Source organism: Rhea pennata, chromosome 1, assembly GCF_028389875.1.
Source record: "Rhea pennata isolate bPtePen1 chromosome 1, bPtePen1.pri, whole genome shotgun sequence".
NCBI lineage: Eukaryota > Metazoa > Chordata > Aves > Rheiformes > Rheidae > Rhea > Rhea pennata.
Window position 1 is genome coordinate 52,795,398 of NC_084663.1, and position 21,309 is coordinate 52,816,706.

A 21,309-nucleotide genomic window follows, 5' to 3' on the forward strand; every position below is an offset into this window, starting at 1 on the left:
TTAGAAGCAATGTATGATGTACAGCTGCATACAAATGTTTAACAGTGTATATCTTGAAGCACAAATAGGCTAGTAAACTATCAAAGAAGTACTTGCAACTACACGAAGTAGTTGTCGTAGTAGGGAGGTGCATTATTCATAATATCTTGCATACTGCTTGTGTGATTTGTAAGAGTGAAACACTCAGGCTTGTTAGTGACTAACTTTCAAGTTGGTAGATAGTTTATGTTGGGAAAAAGAAAGCAGTGGAAATTTGAAAACTATTAAAAGATGCAAAGGAAAGGATATCTGCCAAAAGTAGTAATAGCTGGTTTTTTTTCCTTGCAGACCTTCAAGTGCTGACCTTTTTGCTCCATTAAGTTATTATAAACTTTTGCTGCTCTGCGAACATATAAAGATGTCTCGCAGCCCTGATGCTAAGGAAGACCCTGTGGAATGCCCCCTTTGCATGGAGCCTCTGGAGATTGATGACATCAACTTCTTCCCTTGCACCTGTGGCTACCAAATATGTCGTTTCTGTTGGCACCGTATCCGCACTGATGAGAATGGACTTTGTCCTGCTTGCAGAAAGGTAAATATCCTGGAACAGCGGCTTGTCTTGCACGTATCACAAGGCTCTTGCATTGTGTTGGTACAAGAGACACCCTTTTACTTCGGGGAAACATTCTTCTAGTAATGGCATAGATCAAGGGTGAGGTGTTGGATCTTTCAGATTCTTTCTGCACATGTCTCGAAGCTGTTGTACAACTTCTAGTCTTGGTTTGTTAATTCAGAACTGGATTAATAGGGGAAGCTGTGGATCAGAACCAAAGCATACTGATGCTGTGGGAGAACTGTCAAAAAACCAAAAATCCTGGGAGTTGGGGTGCTGATGCTTTGCCAGAGCCTTTTCAGAAAGGACGGTGAGGATTCCAGCATGAGGGGTTTGCTGAGGGACAAGGTACAGCTAAACTAGCAGAGCTGCCAGAGGCCAGTTCATAAAGCACCTACTTGTTTTGTGTTTATGGCACCAGAGCTTTTATCCATACTTTCTGGACACTGAACATATAAATCCTTTGGAAAATATATCCAATGGTGTTAAACTTCTCAAATCTAGGCTAAGTTTACTCGTCTAGTGTTCTCTTCTTGTTGCCAAATGCTTGAAGGTAGCACTTTGAGTGTCATACTTAACTTCTCCCTATCTCTTAATAGATGTCTAGCTGATACTTTGGCCACAATCATAAACTTCAGCTTCCCTAATTTGCCTGCTTTTTCCTTTGGTTCTTTTCCTCCTTCATTTAGTGTTTCTCTTAACCCTATTACTTTCTTATCTTCAATAAACTTCTTTGTCAATATCTCCTTTCCTTTAACTCAAATGACATCCCTTGATTGTAACTTTCTCAATCTCATTGGTCCTTGCCTTTCTCTTTTTGTAATCCCAGCTACTTTTGTCCCCTTTCTCCTGCTGTGATCCTGTCTCAGTTTATGCCTTTGGCTCCCTGTCTCATCCAGCTCCTTTTTGAGACCCTGAGTAGTCCTGCTTGATCTGATTATCTGCATTCACTGCCTCAGCTTTCTATAAGCATTTCCAGTCATACTTTCTTCCTGTTCTCTTGGGCTTTGGCTACACTAGAGCTATCACTGCGAACCTGTGTTGGGGTGCCTTTGCAAGCTTGAAGGCTATCCCACAGCAACATATGTTTGTTAACAAACTGCACAAACTTGCTTCAGTATTTGGGCTGTATGTTTGACAAAGAAGATCCATCTGTCATCAGCCAAATCAGTCACCACATGTGATACCTGCTGTAGATGACAAATGCTGTGTAACAATGTTCATAGTACAAGCAAACTTCAGTTCTGCTGGTACAATTACAAGGTTTCTGGAATTTCCTAGTCTGTAAGTTGCTTCGTGTACCTGGATTTACTACATTGTTTTTGCCAACAATTATTTGGTTCTTCTGTGCTTGTCTATTATTGGAAGTTTTTGGAATATATCTGCAAAATCACAGCAGCAGCATGCTGTTCTTCACTGCCTCTGGGCATCTGTGGATTCTTTGAAATACGGATACTGCCAGAGCTGAACCTGTAATGTGGAGTAATCTGGTGTATGACTGGATGTGCAAGTATCTTGCTAAATTGGATACAGTTTGCTCAGGCAAAACAGTTTTGGGAGAAAAGCCAGGATGAGTGGAGGTGCACCATAATGAGAATGAAGCACACCAGCCATTCCAGGAGAGAAAGGGAGACTTCTTTCACAGTGGACCAGGATTGTATACTTGATACTGCCTTCATCCATGTACTGCAAGATGCTCTTAAGGAGAGTTGCAGCTATCTCACTGGACTGTAGAAGGCCTGCAGAGAAGAGACTGAAGATACTACTACTTCTGTCGCACAAAGAAAGACTTTGTGGCCCAGAAACCCTGTCAAGATCATAGGAGTAAATAGTTTCTTCACTGCTTCCATCAACTGTGCAATTTGGAATCTGTGAAGATGCCATCTTTTGAAGTGTGCTGAGCCCTCTGAACAAGGTACGTGATTTTTGTGTGGTGTGTTTCAAATATTTCCTATCTGCATGTAGTAAGGTTCAGGGGAAAAGTTCTAAACAATTTTCCAATTCATAACAACTGTGTGTGCTGACTATGATCACTTAAAATGCTGAGATGTAGAAAATGACAGTATAGTTTTTGCAGTGGGTTGTATAACAGGTACTATGCTCTCAACTTATATCCTGTTTTTATGTGTATGCCAATACAGGATAGTCCACTTAACTCTGCTCTAATATATGTATATTCAGAGTTCATTTTGCTTCTGACTGTTTTGCAAAATTACTTGATAGAAAACTGCTGAGTATCTAAGGACATTGAGTGCATTGCAAGTTTTCCAATGTTTCCATTGCTAGTCTGTGGAGAGGAACAGTCAAGAAGTTCCCTGTACAGGGTTTTTGGTTGAAGGGATTAGAGGGAGAGTTCAGTCAATCTATTTTAGCATAAATTTTTCTATATGCTTTTAAGGGTGGTATTTATGCCATGGGTTAGATAGAGCTTACCAGGTGTTGCATATGCACCTTTATTTTCCTAAGCTTCTCTTAGTTGAATCTACTTGGAAAGAGACTAGCTTACAGTTTGTTCTAGCTAGGAAGAAATATTTCTAAATGCTTGAGCTATTATATAGCTTAACACGTGCATGTGCAGAATATGTTCACATGATTACAATCAACTGAGTTAGCATACCTTCAATTCCATAGTGTTTGTAATGGTAGCATACATAAAGGTGCTTTGCTTTGATTTGTGGAAGAAAGACTACCATGAATTTGTTAGTTGAGCTTTAGATAGAAACTAGTGTTTATTAGTCTTAATAAATAATAGCATTGTAAACTTTATGTGAATTTTCTAAAATAGACTATCATTGTTCTGTTTTTTTTAAAAGGAAGTACTTTTTGTAGTTAGTGGATGAAATGATCTGTTTTGACTTCCTAATGTCCTTCAGAGTCATAGGTCTAGTCAGTTGGAAGATGTTAAATAAGTGTTCCTGTATTTTCCAGTCAATTGAATTCTTAACTGCAAGTGAGCTAGTTAGTGACTGACTAGTCGAGCTAAAATGAAAATATGCGGTCTTCAAAGAGATTTTAGTAGCCAAAAACTGCTTTACTATCAGCAGACTCACTGGTTCCAATTGTAAAGCTGGTCACTTTCTGTGCAATGATTTTCCCTCCCTGTCCCCCCCCTTTAAAATCCAGCTAGTGTGTCATATTAAGTGTGTATTATTCTAATCACCTGTGCTGCTGCAATAGAGCAGAGCATGCACAGACCTTAATGTCAGTTGCTGCAATTTTTAAATCCCCTGAATGGGGTAGTTCCAAAGGGAAGGATTGGAAGAAGGGAAGGATAGCCTAGCTCCTTCCCATTTCTTTGCTGTTTTGCGGTACCACCAAGTAATACAATTTGATTCACTGTTTGCTACACTGTTCTTGTGGTGTGGCTTTGTCTTATTCTCCAGTTCGTTGACTTAAGGAATTTTCTTTTTCTGGCAACTTCTGTGGGAGATAGCTATAAACAGTAAATTTATTAGTTTATTGGTTATGAATGTATGTACTTTAAGCTCCCCTCTTGTGCATATTTCTCCTGTCTCCATGTGAAGGGAACACCTGCTCTAAGTGTACAATCCTCAAATGTCAGTGGTAGGATTAAAAGCACTGGAGGAAACTAAGTGGTTTATTTGTTTCAACAATTCAGAAATATATAGGGAATCACTACTTTAGATTCTTGATGTGATGAATATGATGTATGCTATACATAAACCTTATTAACTTTTTCTATCTTTCTTTTTTCAGAACCTATTTGGTAGCAAGGCAACAACTGGGAAATGCTGGTACATCCATTATGTGGAAAGAATGTGACTCCATCTGGGAATTCCAAAAGCAAAGTGCTTGATTAAAAACCCAGCTCAGCTTTCAACAATTGGGAAAGTGTGGGAGGGAAAGTCTGGAGGAAAAAACAAAACAAAACAAAAAACTCAAAACTTAAGTGAAACAAACTTAGTCAGGAAGACTGAGAAATCATCAAGGGCCATCTTTGATAAAAGAAACAAGACTGCAAAGGAGACATTTGAATTTTTGGTGAAGTACTTGTAGGACCAACAGCAACTTGCAGTTAGTGTAAACTAAGTCTGGTCACTTTGCATGTTGACACTTCTTGTTTAGGGGGCTTCCATGGTTTTTATTGAAGAGGATTTTTAACTTAAGTAGAGCGTGTCTGCTGAATTTGGTCATTGAATCAGTGATGTTGACATCTCTCCCTCCTACACCTGAAAATATCTAGGTGCTGACATTTGACCTGGCTTTTCTTGCATTTCAAATCTTCTACCAGCTAAGGAATCTGTGATAGTAGGTTAAACTGGTATTTTATTTTTTGCTCTTAACCATCTAGTCCATTGTTTTACCCCATGCAAAATAGAACTGGATTCATACTTGGCTTAGGTGTGTCTAAAATCGTCATCTCTAGTAGTATGTCTTTAGTCTGGTGACTTTTGCTGAGAGATTTTGCTGAGACTTGACAGCTTCTGATAGTTACCTTCTCCCTATTTCATAGTGTTGGACCAAGAGCAAAAATGATTATATTCTGTGATACGATTCAGTGAGATACACCAACAGTCATTCACCTTGCTAGGTTTTCAGAGCCCCATTCCATCACCTTTTCACAAATGTTCTACCTGTAGCTGAACTATCATCTGAATTCATAAACTTCATCACTGTGAGAAACAGTCACTCTGAAGATGAGATCATTTATATTTGTAGAATGCCTTTATGTCTGTATTCAAAAGGAAAAGGTTTTTTAAAACTTAAGACTTTTTAATTAGATTCTAGTGCTCTGCTTACTGGCCTTTTCTCCCTCTTTAAATGCACAGTATCTTATCTCTCGTCACTGTACACACTATATCAATAGGAGAAACATCTATCACTCTTCAGAATTGTTTTTTCTGATTTATTCCTGAGATTCAAGAGATGGATGTAGGATCATCTGTTGATTTTGCGTATCAAGATACCTAGCTATTCATATTCCTTAGAAGCATTGGACATGTAAGTGGCAAATATGTGTATGAAACACTTCATATGTAATATAGCTCTACAGTATCCAGTGAGAACTTATCTTCTGCCCAAATACCGTTGTCCAGGGTGGTGAATAAACTGCTGCTGCTTTTCAGTGATTGGAGTCCTTATTCAGGTGGTCTCATACCTCCCACTGAGATAAAGCTATTTTCTTGCCCTAATTCTGAAATTATTGCTGCTGTTAGTCCTGTGCCTCCTGGCAGCCCTTGTACTCTGCTGTACAAACTACAAGTTCTAATGTGGAAAACTATATGATCTTCTTGGGCTTCTTTAGTAGCAGCAGTGCTTCCCAACTAATGTTCAGGACATCCAGCAGCAAACTGCAGTACAGAGGAACAGCATACCATTTAACTTGCTTTTCATTTGAGAATGTACTCTGAATGTGGTTATAATGGCAAGAAGGGAGCTGGTGAGCTTTGAGACTCTGTTTTCCCTTGGATCTCTAGTAGCTTTGCCGAACCTCATGCAAACCACCATTTTACTCGTTTCTTATGCAGTACAAGCAAACAGCATGCTTGAGAGCCTTGACTTATATAGTGGTTTGGAGGAGGAATTACATCCTTAAAAGGATGGCCTGTGGGGATGATACTACAACACTTTGTGTAGGGCAAACCATTTTATTAGTGGAACTGTATCTACCTTGCACAGGTACACTTTTGTTCCCATTCCTACCAGAACTCAAGTTGACCATGATCAGAGAATGAACTTGCTCTTTACTGGAGCAATCTCTCTTCCCTTAAAACAAAACAGTATCCTTTTTGCTAAGTGATTGACTAATGCAGACTTTAAGCTCTTTCCTGAATGAAATGCCTTCTAGAATTATTTTGCATCTCTAAAGTCTCCTTGTGGTGTATTTGTTGAAACAAAACTCAAAATAACAATTGGCTATGATCTGATTTCAAATGACCTTACTAATGTGGAGCGTTGCTGTTCATCCTGTACAGCAAGTGAAATCTGCGCAAGTATTCAGTGCTACTTGTGAGTAATGTAACTTTCTGATAAACTGTGCAGCCTTAACTACTGTTTTTTAAGGGTAGCTTGAATCCCTGTTGTGTTTTCATGTAAGGACTTAGCATTAGCCAAAGATCAATACCTAGGTATCTTACAAGTTTAAATTCCTTTGTGATAGTAAAAGCATGTTCCATAGAGCTTGGTGTTGAAACATTAGATACTATCTGCTGAAGTCAACTGTAGCATATTTCCAGAAGGTGTCTCAAGTGCAGCATAAGGATGCTAGACTTTAAACTGTTCTGTTGTCTTACTTTAAATTTTAATCTTGGTTTGTTTGGGGATGTACCCAGAAGATTATCAGGATGAGGAACTGCTTGATGCCTTTTCCAGTAGCATCATGCAGATGTGAAGAGTGTATGCTTTTCACCTAAGCCATGCTTTCATCTGCTGCTGTAGATTTCCCCAGGTCAAACCATTTAGTATGACAATTAGTTCTGTGTGTTACCATTAACAATCAGGAAAAAGTTAAATTCACTTCTGGATCTGTACCCTGAAGCCTTTGGTTATGGTAGTTCAGGGAAAGAATTTAATTCAACATATTGAGCTTAACTTCTTTACCTAAATTCCTTACCATAATGCCCGTCTCTTATACTCATTTTAGTCTTCAACTTTGTTTAGAAATAATTCTTTTTAAGTTTTATTTTATATGCTTTCTTCTGTGCTTAGAGTTGCTTTATTTAAAAGTGTGAAACCTAACTTTTCATAAAATGTGGGAAAGTGGAAAAAAGGGGGAAAGGTAAGGAATATGGGACTGCGTTAAGGAATAATATGCACTGCAGTTTACAAGACTGAAATTGTCCCTTTATACAATACATGCTGTTTTGCCATGAGTAGAACAGTCTTTCTAGGTAACTCTGAGGACAGTGTTTTGCCTTTGCTAGCTACTCTTGAGATTAAAAACCTACAGTGTTGTGTCTATTTTGGGGGAATTATCTGTAGATGATAAACTTAAGGTTAAAAATTTAGCTTTGTCCCAGAAAGACAAAACAGAAGCTTCAAACTGATACACAAACATGGCAAGAATAGTATTAAATCTGTATTTAATAACTGCATTGGAACCTGTCTCTTCACTGGGAGAAGTTTACAGAGTGAAGACTGAGCCATGTAATAGTGATAGTCTTGATTTTGAGCCACTGAATTTACACTTGTATTTTGATTTGTTGTTCTGTCCTCTTCTTGTTTTTTTAATGCACTTAAAATCTTTTTTTTAATTCTTTTTAATGCACTTAAAGATCTGTATCAGACAACTAAATATAATAAGAGTATGCAGGGCACTGCCTTTGGCCCTGCTTTCTGTGCTATGTTAGTAAAATCTTGATAGGATGTCTTGGCTCTCATGTTGCTATTGCTTTTAGTGTTACCAAACTAAGCAGCAGAATGCAGCTTTTGCTAGCCTCAGTATTATACCTGTAAATAAAAATTAAATGAAAATTACACAAGGTGTACCTCCACACCCCAAAACTGTATATACTACTTTTTTAATGTGGCTGACCATAACAGTTGGAACAAGATAGCATAGGAAGGCAACTTGTGCATTAAAACATCAAGACTAATGTTTTTCAAATGTTTTGCTTCTTAATTGGGTTGTTTTTAATGATGTTTATTATATTTAGCCATACCCAGAAGATCCAGCAGTGTACAAACCACTCTCCCAGGAAGAGCTTCAAAGGATAAAAAATGAAAAGAAACAGAAACAAAATGAGAGGAAACAGAAGATATCAGAGAACCGCAAACACTTGGCCAGTGTACGAGTTGTACAGAAGAACCTTGTCTTTGTGGTAGGGCTATCTCAGCGCCTAGCAGATCCAGAGGTGAGCACTTCATACTTGCAGATCTTGCGCTAACTCATTGAGAGGGAATCATGGGAGTGTTGTTGTACCCACACTTGCACCTATCTAATGCGAACTTTCAAAAAACTCCCTGATGTTGAGGCCTGCTTCTCTTAAGGGAACTGTTCAGCTTTCTTCTCCAAAACAATCTCGATGAACGTTAGCTTTTGCTTTTGAGAGTACTGCTGTATCCTTTGTTAAGGAAATTGTTCTTAGCGTTTGTTTGAAAATGGTTTGTTTAACCTAAAAGGAATGTAAGGATTTGAGGTATTTTCCTGTGCTAGATCTGCTGGCACTAGACCACTGTGTCATGCACCACCTATTCTAAAATAGGAGCTAAGTCAGATTGTAAAGAACAAATATGAAAGTGTAGCACAAGCTTGTAAGGGCAAAAGAAAGAAGCCAAGACACAGAATGAAGTGTAACTAAGAAGGAGCATAACAGTAATGTCACTTGAAGGGGAAAAAAACAATACAAGGAGAACCTGGGAAAGGGTTGGCTGAGTACCCTGCCTTGTCAAAAAGAAGCTTTTAATTTAAGAAAATTACTTAAAATGTTCTCTTCCATCATCAAAGAGTCAACTGCAGATAGCTAATGGAATTAACACTAATACATAAGAGTATCTTCAACTAGAATATGGAAGGAATGATCTGTGCAGGATAAGAAGCATGTCTTAAACTACTGTGTCAGGTTAAATTCATCTGATTAGCCTAAAATTGTCTGGAGAAATCTCAAATAAATAATTAAGTGGCTCTTTCTGTAGACTTTGAGTATGGGTGGCGTTTTGGTAGACTGGAAGAGAACAAATGTAAAAGCTGCCTTTTGTGTAGGGGGGGAAAAAGGAGGGGGGATGTAGAGGGAGGAAGAGAAAAATCAACCTTAAACTGATGTCAGCATTGACTTGACGCTATTTTTTACTGCAGAATCTATTCAGTTTCTTTGTATGACCAGAAAAGAGGATTTGTGGATAGAAGAAGCAATAATATACAGTTAAACTTTATTTTTTTTTAAACAAATTTATTTTAACCTCAGTGCTACACTGAATACTTCAAGTAATTTTCAGTGGTTTATGGGTATAATAGGTGGGGATTGTAGTAGGTTTGGTGGTAATCTATATTCTCACTGACATACCAGAAGATGATGTGAACTTACTGAACTTTGTATATAGTACCAAGATGAGGAGTGTTTTTTTTTTTTTTTTTTTTTTTTTTAATGTCAAGAAGCCTAGCCTTGCAAGAGAGGCCAAAAAAAAGTAGGGTTCAATATGGACAGGCTTAGGTTTTCTACTTAAGCAAAATAAAACTTCTGTACAAATAATCATTTGGAAGGAGAGATTAGTTGCTATTTACTCTTCTTGAAAAGAGATCTGTGGATTGTATTGTAGTACAGATGGATCTACCTATGTTGATGTGCAATCATGGGGGAAAAAACCCATACTGCTAGGTATTATCAGGAGTATAGTCTGTAAGATTATATAGATAAGACTAGTATTAAAATTATAAATATAAATAAGATTATACAGATCTGTAATCTGTGAGACACTTGAAATTCTTCTCCTTTACTCAGGATTGTCAGTCTCTGGATGGGTGCCTGAAGATGGGCGTAATATCTTTCAGAAAAGTGTAGATCAATGGAAGGGTGTTCAGAAGACACTCCTGAGAATGACTGGTTGTCTGGAAAATGTGTCTCGTAATCTTACAAAACATTCCAAATACAATTAGTGTTGTTAGATCTTGAAGACATGGATGCTTCCCTTAAGGAGGGAGAGGAGGTGGTTAGGTGAAGTCTTAATCTGAAGGTGGAGCTGGGAAACAAATCTTCCTTTATGCTCTCTAATTATTGTTCAGAACTAAAAATACCCTTTGTTTATCTAGCTTCAGTCTTCATAGTTGGTACTTCAGCACATTCTTTCAACATGGGATGGAGAAATAATGGCTTTTAGCACCACGTATAAGATACATTGCTAAGTCCATTGTTGAATAATGGCTGTGTGTATGACAAAGTTGCTTAATATGCTGGAGATGTTCCTGCTTTGTGTGGGATCCCTAAATGGTCTTATTACCGCTAACTGATGCGATGCAGGGCAGGATGGGAGTGTTTTTCCTGAGGGATATGATCTCTATTCATTCATTTCAGTGCAGTGTTGATTCTGAAATATCCCTTCTCTTGTCCCTTGGAAGCGTTGTTATATTGTCTTCCTATACTTCATCTCTAGTCTTCTAGATCAGAGACGTTTACAGATGTGTCTAACTGGTTTATATTTTCTTCAGGGTTAGGGCAACTGAGTCAGAACTGAGCACTTTCTTTTTAATGATTAATATCTGTTATTGCAAACTTAAAGCTCTTTTAAACTTGAGATGAATGTGATTTTTTTTTTAGCTATTTTATAGTTTGAGAGGAAGGAAAAAAGTATATACAGGAATATTTCATTTTGAGTGGGTCCTATCTTGCTGTCGTAGGGTTTAGATAATCTGGATGCCCAAAAAACCTTGTAATTACAACATGAAGTGTGGAATAGCCCTCATTCTAACTTTTTGTTGCAGTGGCAACATAAATACGAATTTTAAACAACAAACTTTCTCATTGGGGAACAGATCTAAAAAGAGGAGGAGAACATGTAGATGTAGAAAAGACCTGTTTTTATTAGAGGTCTTAGTTGCATGGTACATGGGACTATGTTTATTGTTCTATGTGAATTGCAGTTAATCTCCCAGCATACCTGTTTTCTCTTGTAGGTTTTGAAACGACCAGAATATTTTGGGAAGTTTGGTAAAATACACAAAGTTGTCATTAATAACAGCACATCATATGCAGGCTCACAGGTAAGTGTGTAGAGGCTCTTAAGATTTCATTCCTTTAGGGAAAATATCGTTTGGAGTGGATCTGGGCTCCCTATTTTGGATTAAGCGGTAGGTTAAAGGCCTAAAAAGAAAAATAAGTGTTGCAGAAATCAAATTACTATAAGTAACTGAGCCTTTGCCTGCCAGACTCTCAAGGTTGCAAGATACAGAGAGCAAATAGAAAAGTTAAAAGCAGGAGATAGGATGAGAACCTTCAAACAAGCAACAGTATGGCATTTATTTGCTATTTTCGATTTCAAGGTACAAAATACCTTTTAATTTTTGAATATATGTAGTGCTTCAAGAAACACTTTTTCTTCTTGTCCCCCTTTTCATGCATCACATCTAAATTTCTATGAAATGTACTGTTTTTGTCACTTATTAAAAATGTCTAACCTAGAATACAGCAATTTAGGGAATGAGTTGCTGTACAGAAAAACTTAATATTTGGGTCTTTCCAGAAAAAAAAAAAATCACTTTGTTTTCTTTCTAGGGTCCAAGTGCCAGTGCATATGTAACCTACATTCGGTCAGAAGATGCTCTTAGAGCTATCCAGTGTGTCAATAATGTGGTGGTAGATGGCAGAACACTGAAGGTGGTAATATTTTTACATTTCTCATCTGTATGTGCTAGTACACTAATATTGGTGCATATTATGAAATTTTCTTTTTGCAGATATGTTTGTGCTCATGAACAAAAATGTCCAGTTGAAAGAGTTGCAGATTTTTGACATACTTTCCTAGCATTAATCACAACATTGAAGTTTGAGCTTCCAGCTGGTAGGAGTTTGGGAGATAACTTCTTAAAAGCAGTAGTTGAGAGAGATTTGGACTATGCTCCCAAAGCATTCCTTTAGTGGTAAATCTGTCATTGTCTCAAGCATCCTATCTTCATTCAGGTTAGGAGAAATACTGTTCCGAAAATAAAGGCCAGATTTATTAGCAGAGGCATAAAGTTGACTATGCCATGAAACCTAGTCTTTTTTTAAAAAATATGTACTTCACTGTGTTATTAAACTGATTTCCCTGCCCCTCCCCTCCTTCCACACTTCCTTTTCTCTTCATTTGCTCTATAATATATGGAAAACGAATGGGATTTGTTCTATGCTCAGCCATTTTAAAATCCATGCTGGGATTCTATGAAACTTTAAGTATTTTTTTTTTTTTTTTTAAAAAGAACATCTCAAACTCTATGGGAAGATGAAGTACTACATTTTTTGGTACCTGTGTAAGCAGGCTGACTTGACCAGAATGGTGGCTATATAAAATTATCTGGCTAATACTAATTTCCTGACCTTATTATCAAATATTAACTGGACTAATGCAATACAAACTCATAACTACTTTGTTCAGTCCCTTCTGATTATGAATGCAAATATTTACTGAGCCTCTTTTTTGACATTTATTTAGACTAGATGAAAATAGAAGTAAATTCTAATTATCTAATCATTAAGTGCATATATGGATTTCCTGTAAACCGACTTTCTAGTTAATTTGTATAAAAAAAATTCACTATGATGAAACTCCAGTCTTGAGAAGGAATAACATTTTTTGAAATATGTCTCTTATTTTACTGTACTATAAAAGGGATTCATCTTCCTGTACTTAATTCAGCTGATTTTCTGTTCTTCAGGCATCATTAGGTACAACAAAATACTGCAGTTATTTTCTAAAGAATATGCAGTGTCCAAAACCAGATTGCATGTATCTACATGAGCTGGGAGATGAAGCAGCCAGTTTCACAAAAGAGGAAATGCAGGTAGGTGTAAAGAATGAAAAACTCATTAAAAGTAGTACATATATTTTCCTGTTTATAATTTACTCTAATATTTGTATAATGTAGTCTGCCCTTGACTATTGTGGAAAAAATGAGTTTTGAATTACAAAAGGTACTTCAGTAATTGGATATTGGAAGTGAGTAGTTAGTTAAAATTTAATTTTACTGCTTTTAAAGTCTGGAAAGAAGTCCACTGAGTGTTGGAGCATTAAAAGAATTCAGATAAACTCTTCACCAAGAATTCAGATAACGTAGAGTTTGTCATTTTCTCATATCAGTGGAAGGTAACATGTTATTTTAAGTCTCAATAAAAAAGTAATGCAAATCTAGGTTTTCCTGTAGGTTTTATGAATCTGGTCAGTTTTCATGGCTTAACTAATATATGGTGATATGAGCACATGTCTAAATTCTAATACCTTCTTTAGCCTGTGAAAGATACATAAAAGATTTGAATTATGACATTAAGAGTAACTGTAACAGAGCATAACACTTGTAAAGTAATTTGTTTATGGTTATCTCATCAGCAAAATCTTTATAATTTAGAGTAGGGAAGCAAGTAAATTGATAGTTCAACCGCCTTAAAGATGCGAGTGTTCTGAAGAATTGTCTTTTGAGTTAGTCTGCTCTCTACGCGTGGCAGTGCAAATGTATAAGTAGATTTTACTTCAGTTTTGCTAGGCTGTTCTAAAGCATAGAATAAGGGAAAATATCTATACTATTAAATATTTTTCCATAAATAGTTAGTTCCGAGGATTTCAGCTATATTTCCATAAAATAAAAAGTACCCTACCTTATTAGAAATAGTCCCTGAAGTACGTTTTATGTCTCAGATAGCGGCAGTAGGAGATGAAGTTCAAGGAGCATGTGCAAACCTGGATAGAATCATAGAGTCATAGAATCGGTAAGGTTGGAAGGGACCTCTGGAGATCATCTAGTCCAACCTCCCTGTTCAGCAGGGTCACCTAGAGAATGTTAGACAGGGTTGCATCCAGGAGGAACTTGAAGATCTCCAGAGAAGGAGACTCCACAACCTCTCTGGGCAACCTGGCCCAATGCTCCGTCACTCTCACAGGGAAGAAATTCTCCCTCGCGGTCAGGCAGAACTTCCTGTGCTTCAATTTCTGCCCATTGCCTCTTGTCCTGTCATATGGGGCAACTGAAAAGAGTTTGTCCCCGTCCCCTTGACACCCTCCCTTCAGGTACTTGTACACATTGATAAGATCCCCCCTCAGTCTTCTCTTCTCCAGGCTAAAGAGGCTCAGCTCTCAGCCATTCCTCATAGGGCAGATGCTCCAGCCCTCTGATCATCTTTGTAGCCCTACGCTGGACTCTCTCCAGTAGCTCCATGTCTCTTGTACTGGGGAGCCCAGAACTGGACACAGTACTGGAGGTGAGGCCTCCCCAGGGCTGAGTAGAGGGTGGGATCACCTCCCTCAACCTGCTAGCAACACTCTTCCTAATGCACCCCAGGAGACCATTGGCCTTCCTGGCCACAAGGGCACATTGCTGGCTCATGGTCAATCTGTCATCCACCAGCATTCCCAGGTCCTTCTCTGCAGAGCTGCTCTCCAGCAGGTCAGCCCCCAGCTTGTACTGGTGCCTAGGGTGATTCCTCCCTAGGTGCAGGACCCTGCACTTGCCCTTGTTGAACTTCATGAGGTTCCTCTCTGCCTGACTCTCCAGCCTGTCCAGGTCTCTCTGTATGGCAGCACAGCCCTCTGGTGTGTCAGCCATTCCTCCCAGCTTGGTATCATCAGCAAACTTGCTGAGGAGGCACTCTGTCCCCTCATCCAGGTCACTGATGAAGAAGATGAACAGGATGGGACCCAATACTGAGCCCTGGGGGACGCCACTAGCCACAGGCCTCCAACTAGACTCCACGCCACTGATGACGACCCTCTGAGCTCTGCCTTTCAGCCAGTACTCAATCCACCTCACTGTCCACTCGTCTAACCCACACTTCCTGAACTTCTCCAGGAGGCTGTTATGGGAGACAGTGTCAGAAGCCTTGCTGAAGTCAAGGTACACAACGTCAACTGCTCCCGCCCTCATCTACCCAGCCAGTCATTCCATCAGAGAAGGCTATCAGATTGGTTAAGCAGAATTTCCCCTTCGTGAATCCATGCTGGCTATTCCTGATCACCTTCTCCTCCATATGTCTGGAGATGACATCCAGAATGAGCTGTTCCATCACATTTCCAGGGATGGAGGTGAGGCTGACTGGCCTATAGTTGCCTGGGTCGTCCTCCTTGAAGACTGGAGTGACACTGGCTTTCTTCCAGTCTTCAGGCACTTCTCCAGTTCTCCATGACTTTTCAAAGATGATGGAGAGCAGCTTGGCAGCAACATCCACCGGCTCCCTCAGCACCCATGGGTGCATCCCGTCAGGGCCCTTGGATTTGTGGATGTCTATCCTGCCCAGAAGGTCTCGAATCCTGTCCTCCTCAACCAAAGGAGAGTTTTCCCTTCTCTGGACCTTCTCCCTCACATCCAGGCTGCAGGATTCCTGAGGGCTGCCCTTAGCAGTGAAGACTGAAGCGAAGAAGCCATTCAGTAATTCTGCCTTCTCTGTATCCCTTGTCACCAGGGCCCCCGCCCCATTCAGGAGGAGGCCCACATTTTCCCGAGTCCTCTTGCTGCTGATGTATTTGAAGAAGCCCTTCCTATTGTCCTTGACATCCCTTGCCAGACTGGGCCTTAGCCTTCCTTGCAGCATCTCTACATGCACTAGAAGTATTTGGTGGATATTTTATGCAGTTCACTTCCCTGTGCTCTTCTCATGGACTAGAGTTGTGTTATGCATGTTTGAGGGTATGTTCCTGCTTAGGCTTTTTAGTTTCTTATGGAACTGTCAACCATGACATGAATGTAATCCATTTTGAACCTGTTGATACTGGTTACTCCACAACCTTTTGGTGCAGCAAGTTCCAGAACTTCACTAGCCATTTTATAAAGTACTTTTTTTTTAGCTGTTACAAACTAATCTCTAGTTCTGTCATGTCCCCTAATTTTAGCATTGTAGAACTTGGTGAATAAGTGTTTTGCTTTCACTTTGTCCATTGCCTTCGTGTTGCTATAAAACTTGATCTTGCCTTCCTCAGCTGCTTTCTCTCCAAATTGCAAAGTTTCTAGGCTTTAAATTTTATTTATTACTTTTGTGAAGGAGTTGTTCCATCCCTGTGATCATTTTAGTCACCCCTTTTCTGTATCTTCTCTCACTCCACTGTGTCCTCCTTGAGATGCAGAAACTGGACTAAATGCACATTGCACTCGAGACGTGGGTACAACAGAGTTTCATATTGCAGCCCTCTGGATTTGGGGGTGAGGGAGAGTATTGTTGGGTGGTCCCGTTCCCTCCCTCCCTCCCGCAGACTGTGACATCCAGTTCAGAGATTAGCAGTGTTGGTGTTGCTTTTTCCCTAGATGTGTTATCTTATATTTGTCTGTGGTGAAGCTCATTTGTCACCCTTTTGCCTGTTTGAGTTTTGTGAGATTCTTCTGGAGCGTCTCATTTATCAGCATAAATCAGTAGCTTAGCATTGTCAGTGAACGGAATTTGCTGTTCAGTCTCCTTTCTCCTACTTGCTGATGGTGGCACGTGAAACTGGTCCCAGTCATCAGTCCTAATTTTCTCTCCTCACCCCCCACCTCTGGAAGAGTGACCAGTAAGCATTACCTTCGCCTATCTATCCTTGAATTGACTTAAATTTATAGAACCACCTTTCCTCTAATCCCAGGCCAACTTCTTTAATGTTCTTTGGTGTGAAAAAGTGTCAAAGATTTCATTGATCCTCTCTATCCATATGCTTACTGACACCATTGTAAAATTCCAACAGGTTAGTGAAGTAGGATTTCCCTGAACAGAAGGCATGCAGATTCATTCCCAACAGATTATGTTTATCTACGTAATTTTCCTTTTTGAGATTGACATTATTTTGCAAGGGATGGAAGTGGAACTCAGTCTGTAGTTCCCAGGATCCCTTCAACAGCCTTTTCATAGAAGATGATTACAGTGGCAATATACATATCCTCTGCCACAGCTATCGGTTAAAACTGACAGGTTATGTATCTTGGTCAGCAGTTCTGCAACTTCATATTTTGAAGTTACTTAACTCTTTAGTAGGTAATACCAATACTAACACTTGATCTTAGTAACTTAAATGAATCTTCCTTTTCTGTACCTTTTTATATTTGTTAAACTTTACACAGCTATAAAGAGTTCTGTGAACTCAAAGGCATCAGCTTTCTGAGGTTTTAGTTACTGTCAGCAGACTTGCACATCCATTTAGTGAGAATGATTGTTCATTGTCACAGACATGATGATTCTCTCTAAAATAAAATAGTGAATATTGTTAAAAATATTGTTAGTGGATAAACTTTCTTTTTAGGTTACATAATTGTTAGTAGAGCTAAACATTGAGACAAGCTGAAAAGAACTGGTAGAACTCCAGAAGTCTCTGAAAGTAAAGTTGGGAATTTAGATAAGACAGGAGACAGTGGGATGATTTATTTTCTTAGATTTGGCCCCTGGGTTGTTTCTTTAAATAAAACATGGTTAAGGGAAGTTCCTGTGAAAGACTTGAATCTCGTTTCTTCTTTCTTGCATTCACATGGCAAGTAAATGAGTTTAGGACTGGCCTGGCATCCCTGAACAACCATAGCTCAGTTGCTCTTGCCATTGAAGCTCTTAGCATTGAAGTCTTAAGCCTGAGAGATGAAGATTTCTTCTTCATTAACTGCTTAGATGTCTGTAGTGTAGACCTCTGTATCTGAACTAGTTATTTATATTCTCTTTATAGCACACGGAGAAAGGCATTTCTAGGTTTCAGTGCATCTCCTAAAATCTTTGTGTAGATGAACCACACCCTAGAAGTTCATCCTTTTTCTACTGTGGATGGTAGTTTGGGTTTAGACATTTACAAAGTTAAGTAAGAAGAAACCTACTCCAAATGGTTCAGTGTGCTTTTAGGGGTTTGAGAATAGATTAAGTGCATAGAAAAGGCATGTTCAGAATTGACCAGTAACAGAGAACTGGAGACTTAAGTACCAAAATACTTGATGTTTAGTGTTTAACTGACTTGGAGTATTTAGTAATTAGATATTTCCTTTACCAGTGGTTTTGTTTCCAATTTAAGCAGGAAAACTTCATATTTTAAATATGTATATTCTCTCTCCAGGTGTAGATACAGAATTTATTCATGTATTTTATATAAAAATAGATAAAATACTACAGTTTAACAGGATGCTCAAGATATTAGAACATTCATTATTCTGTTTTGCATTTTACTAATATTAAAATACCTAACTTGCAAGTAGTGTTTCTTCGCTTCAAGTGGTAAGAGAAACTATAAAAAATATTGGAGTATTATTTTTAAAGAATATTTAAATATTCTTTAACATAATTGAATTTTTTAATTAAAGTAATTGAAAGACTATTTCAATTCTTTAAAAGAATTATTCTTTTAATTCAGTTAAATAATTTAAAAGAATTATTAGTTACTGCTTGGAATACACTCTGTTTCACAGTGTAGTTCACACCTGTACCGCTGCAAGTGTTTTTATTAAGCCTGTATAGAATTATTTACATGTGGGATTTACATTTGGGTTTGTGAGAGAGACTTTGTTTTTCCTCTTTCCCATCTACTGAAAAGATTAGTACACTCGATATACAGAATGAAGACTCTACGCTTGCTGTGGAGACTTAGGCACTTTTGATTTAGAGGGTACTATTGTTAAGTTTTTATTAGCATTGGAGAGCAAGTTCTGATAAGGTTGCAACTATTTTCTGCTTTAGAAGCCTAAAAAGAAAAATTGTAAATTGGTAAATCCAGCTGAGTGATTTTTGATGCGAGCTTTAGGTTCCTTGATCATATTAATGCTGAGGATGAGAAGCACTCTCCTAAGTTTCACTCAGGAGTGATCTCTGAAGTTGTTAGAGCTTAACTACTAAGCTTTGCGAGATTTTTGCACATACACACATGTGTGCGCGCACATGCGCGAACACACACATACACACACATGTAAAAACAAACAAAAAAAAAACTCTAAGACCTAATTCATTCTGAGTTTCTCTTTCCTTAGGCGGGTAAGCACCAGGAATATGAACAGAAACTACTGCAAGAATTATATAAACTAAACCCCAACTTTCTCCAGTTATCTACGGGTACAGTTGACAAGAACAAGAACAAAGTGACAGCACTGCAAAGGTATGATGCGTAAGTACTGATGCTGGACTGCCTGGAAATGCTTTCCTTCTGGTTATTTCTGTAGAAAACATTCTTCCTGTTGCACCCTCAGACTTGCCTACACTAGTCTGTTGCTTGTTACTTGATAAACCTAGGTATCAGCTGTCTCCATGCAGTTGGAGAACTATGCACCACTTGGTTCTAATACTAACTTAGTGTGAGTCTTGTTTGGTAAATAAGTTCCCCTTCTGCTATGTGTACTTGGGTTTGCTATGTCAGTATTTTTATTCTGAAAGAAGACTTCGTATTTCATATTTGTATAAATACATGTTATAGTATTTATTAAAGAACAGCTATCACCTATTTTGGTAAGGTGTCTGTTGTGACAAATGCAGTTTATTCTGTCACAACTGGGACGCATTACTATCTTAGCAGATGCTTTTTATCATGTGTTTATATCGTGATTTCAAGAGCAGTCTTGACATTAAGTATAAAGACCTTGGAAACTGGAAGTAAAATAATCATAGTTTCTTTTTCCTGTTGTGTGGTTAAGAACTCACAAGATGTGAATTAAAGACTTCCTGCATTCATCAAGTAAACTGAAACGTAGCTCTTGTGATGTTTTAACTGCAGATATTGCTTCTCATTACCACTTTCTATTGAAGTAGTCTTTTATCCAGTAAGTTGTGAAAAGGTTCCTGTTCGTAGGAGTACAGTTGTACAAGGATAAATGAAAGCGTAAAGTGATCAATCCTTTTATGAATTGTCTGCTCAAACATTAAGTTTGAGATAAAGAAATAAAAGGTGCTGATTACTTACTCTCCTCCTTTTTATGGGATTTTCATAATGAGAAAGGTAGGATAGATTGTAAAAGTTAGTTTTCACTTGTATGCTTTGGCTTTGTAATTGGAATTTGTGTTATGGGCCAGTTTATTAATTTTCAGACAGTGGTTTGTCATTGATGGTATCACTGCAGAACATTTTAGGAGGAAAGTGGATACTGTATCTTAAATATTGCCAAGGGAGCTTGAGGATACAAAATCCAATTCCCAGAATTCAGATCAAACTGGTGTACTTGAATTATCCTCCTTTACTTTTACAGGAAGTGTCATATGATCTTTTTGACTGCAAGTGGTCAGGACCTCTAGTTTGGTCTTTTCTGAAGGACTGTGCCATATCTTGTTATGTCTTGGACACTGGTTCAATATTGACTTGGAAGGAAGAGTGCTACATGTAAAGCAAACACACCACTTAGTGCATTGTTTGAGTGTTGATTTATTTTATGTTCGAAGTCTGAACTAATCTTAATTTGAAACCTAATTAGATCCTAACAAAACAGATGATACCAGAGAGGAAAGAATGCTCCATCTAAAACTGCAGTAAGCATTTAAGCCTTCAGAAAGCAATTATGAGTTGGAGCTTGGCCAGTCTGTGGTGCTAACGTTTTGGCACTTGTGGGGGGAAAAATGACATTTACTCTAAAGGCTACAAGTGGTTTGGACCTCATTTCATTTGTCACCTCAACAGCATTACCGCAGCATTGAATTTGTTCTTTACTAAGTGCTAGGCATCATCTTTTGGGTAGCAAAGTCTACTTCTTCTTGCAACTGGGATTTTGGAATGTTTCTTTACGTCCTAGCTGATCAGTACTGCGTGTAGCTGGAGAGATGGTGAGTGTGCGTGTGTGTGTGCGCGCATGCATGTGGTTGTGCTTCACGACTTCCTACCCAATCAGTTTCTCCTTTCTCTGATTCACTGATAAATCAGTCTGACAGTTTGTGGTCACTTGCATTTCTGAGTTGTAGGGTTTTGGTTTTACTTTGGAATCAAACAGAAGCTGAATTCCAAATAAAAGGTGTCTATTAAATATCCGGTAATAAGACAATTTCTTAAACTTTTATAAGTGCTTTTTCTCATTTCCTTTTCAATTTGAAAGGCCATATTCACAGAACTTCTTTTGATGCTAAAGGCAAATGTCGAAAAATTCCCCCAATGCCTCTTTGAACGTGTGTGTGCATCTCTTGGCATGTCACATGGTAGTAATAGTGTGTGCTTTCCCTTAAAGTTAGGGATATAGTCTACAT

General features: G+C 38.4%; 1 protein-coding gene across 6 annotated transcripts in view; it reads left to right on the top strand.

Annotated features, from left to right (window-relative positions):
- Positions 1 to 21,309, top strand: part of CNOT4 (CCR4-NOT transcription complex subunit 4) — an 81,645-nt gene that overhangs the window by 35,753 nt on the left and 24,583 nt on the right. For 5 of the 6 annotated variants that reach the window (XM_062586080.1, XM_062586109.1, XM_062586102.1 and 2 more), the window contains exons 2-7: positions 328 to 571; positions 8,209 to 8,406; positions 11,160 to 11,246; positions 11,758 to 11,859; positions 12,897 to 13,022; positions 19,122 to 19,246. In XM_062586080.1, the coding sequence (XP_062442064.1) occupies positions 398 to 571; positions 8,209 to 8,406; positions 11,160 to 11,246; positions 11,758 to 11,859; positions 12,897 to 13,022; positions 19,122 to 19,246 (812 nt within the window). In that variant the 5' untranslated portion in view covers positions 328 to 397. Of the gene's footprint in view, positions 1 to 327; positions 572 to 813; positions 941 to 8,208; positions 8,407 to 11,159; positions 11,247 to 11,757; positions 11,860 to 12,896; positions 13,023 to 19,121; positions 19,247 to 21,309 lie in introns of those variants that run through there. The other variant, XM_062586096.1, reaches the window with a different exon arrangement.